The sequence below is a fragment of the Arachis ipaensis genome, chromosome B01, assembly GCF_000816755.2.
Source record: "Arachis ipaensis cultivar K30076 chromosome B01, Araip1.1, whole genome shotgun sequence".
Taxonomy (NCBI): Eukaryota; Viridiplantae; Streptophyta; class Magnoliopsida; order Fabales; family Fabaceae; genus Arachis; species Arachis ipaensis.
In genome coordinates, this window is record NC_029785.2 from 126,047,520 (window position 1) to 126,050,146 (window position 2,627).

The window sequence follows — 2,627 nt, forward strand, 5'->3', positions numbered from 1 at the left end:
ATGTGAGGTTAAGATTTTTATTTTAATAATTAGCACACGTTAATTTTAGAAAAATATCTTAACTTTTAAAAGTATGCAACACATACACATGATTTTATAAATTAAATTAATTATAATTTGTTTATTATATCAATCATTTGATTTAATTAGGGTAAATATCAAACTACTTAAATTAAATTCATTTGATATTAATATAATAATTTATAACATAATTTATATTATTTAATTTAGTCATTTATTGAATATCATATCTGAAATAATATCAAGAACTGAATGCCAATTAGGTAAATAAATATTTATCAGATTTACTTCTTTCGTAAAATTTTGAGATATTTTAATTTAAAAAAAGGAGAAATAGATTCTTGACCTTCGTTTTTAACTATTTGAAAATATTTTTATATCTCTCACCTTTTTAAAAGTTGAACGGATTAATCCTTTCGTGCAAATGCTTCCGTCAAACAAACAGAAAATCTAACGTGATTCCCGTTCTAATGACCTGGCATTACGGGTGCACATGTGGCATATGAGGGAGAAGGAATTTTTTTTGGTCCAATTTTCAAAACTATCATTCCACTCAAGCTGAAATTCACCTAAGATGAAATTCACCACAATCTTCCTCAACTGCTTGAAAAGCTCGGGCAGGATTGCTCCGGTCAGCTCATTGGAGTTGAGATCCAACCAAATCAAGCTGTGTGGCAGTCACCCAGCTCCGGCGGAATGCCAAAGAATGAGTTATTACTAAGCTTCAAGATCGCCAAATTCAAAAGCTTTCCAGTCCAGGAAATCTCCCCGTGAGACGATGTATCGAACGAGATGAGAGACGAGCATGACGTGAACTCGTCAGGAACTGGACCCGTCCGTGAGGTTGTTGGACGAGACATCGAGTTTGACAAGTATAGAATAGAGACTGTCCGCCATGGCGACCAGAATCTGGCCAGTGAAGTGGTTGTCAGAGAGGTAAAGGAACTAGAGCAAACCGGTGGGGAGTGAGGGAATGGGACCGGAGAACTGGTTGCCACACAAAACGACGTAGTTTTGAGAGATAATGACTTTTTTTTGTCTAGTTTTCAAAACTACCATTGCACTCATATGCCACGTCATCAAAACGAAAGCCACGTCAGACTTTTTTGTTGGGTTTGACGAAGGCATTTGCACGGAGAACTAATCCGTCTAACTTTTAAGGAGGTGAGAGACTTAAAAGTATTTTCAAATAGTCAATGACGAAAAATGTCCGCAGGATAAAAGGTCAGAGACCTATTTGTCATTTTCTCTTTTAATTTTTCACATATACAGGAATGTATTGTATTTTAATCCAAAATCAAATTAGTCTATGGACCCTCTTATAATATTTCGATATCTTCTTTATGACTTTCTTTAATTGATATTTTTTTTGGAACAATGTCCAAGCTGGGCAGCACAACCTTCCGCAATCTTCATCTTCTTTGTGATAGTTTCAACTTGTTGGCCCCTTTAACGACTTCTGTAGTGCCGCCCATCATTGCGCCCCTTTCGTCGCTGATGCCGGTGGTTTGTTGTTGTTGCCGTGCTGCTACCTCCATCCAGTGTGAAGAATGAAGATACCCGAAGCTATATCAACCTCGATCTCTCTGGCAACAACTCCTATCTCTCCTTCTATCAACCCCGTTCTTGATTGATGCTACTTTCGCCAATGATGCCACTGTGTTGATGGTGTTGGAATTCCTCCTCGGCTGGGACAGTGAAGGCATAATGATGCTAATTTCCTTCTGATTTAAATCGATTTGCAGCCAGTCAAATTTAGATTCCCTTAGTCATGATCTGTTTGTCGTTTGTAGTGACATGTAATTCTCTTTAGAATGTTTGTGATGGTTTGTGGCTTGCACATGAGCCAATTTTGTTGAAAGGTATATCATCAACTGTAAGCTTGGCCACTTCATGCGCTAAGGCATTCCCTTCTCTAGGCACCCAAATGAACCCACAATTTGAGATACTTCTTGCTAAATCCAAAATGTCATCTAAAATAACTTGAATTTCCGCAATTGATGCTTGTGATTTTAGTGCTTGGATGAGAATCAAACTATCAGATTCTATGATAATTCTTTCCAGTTGAAAGTTGTTTGCCATTATTAATGCTTCCCTAACTGCTAACGCTTCCGCAGCTAAAGGCGAGGTGGCCATTATTTTGGAGTTTGAGTCTGTGAGAAGGTTTCTAGTGTGGTCTCTAATTACTGCTGCTGTAGCCCCTCCAGAATGCACTTCAACAAATGTTACATCAACATTGCCCTTAACCCATCCTGCCAGTGGTGGTCTCCAGGTAACCCTTCTAACTGGCCTTCTTTCATTAATAGAAGTCTTTGCCGGTTCTTCTACAATTTCTGCAAACTCTATTTTCATTTGTTTAGCCTTGTAAATCCTTGTTAATGGATAAGGTTTGAACCTCTGATGTACTACTTGATTTTTTGCTTTTCACACCTCCCATACTAAAAATCCAACCTTACTGCCACACTGTTCATAACTAACTCCTGTATTCAACTTCATATTTTTCAAAATATCCCTCATCAATTTTCCAAAAGATGTTACTGTATGGGCTGTAAGGCAGCATTGAACTTGAACTCCAAACCACACTACCCTTGTCCAGGGGCAGAGCA

General features: G+C 37.9%; 1 protein-coding gene across 1 annotated transcript; it reads right to left on the bottom strand.

Annotated features, from left to right (window-relative positions):
- LOC107613135 lies at window positions 1,831-2,373 on the bottom strand. The gene has a single exon (XM_016314992.1). It carries the CDS (start codon window positions 2,371-2,373, stop codon window positions 1,831-1,833), a length of 543 nt encoding a protein of 180 aa, XP_016170478.1.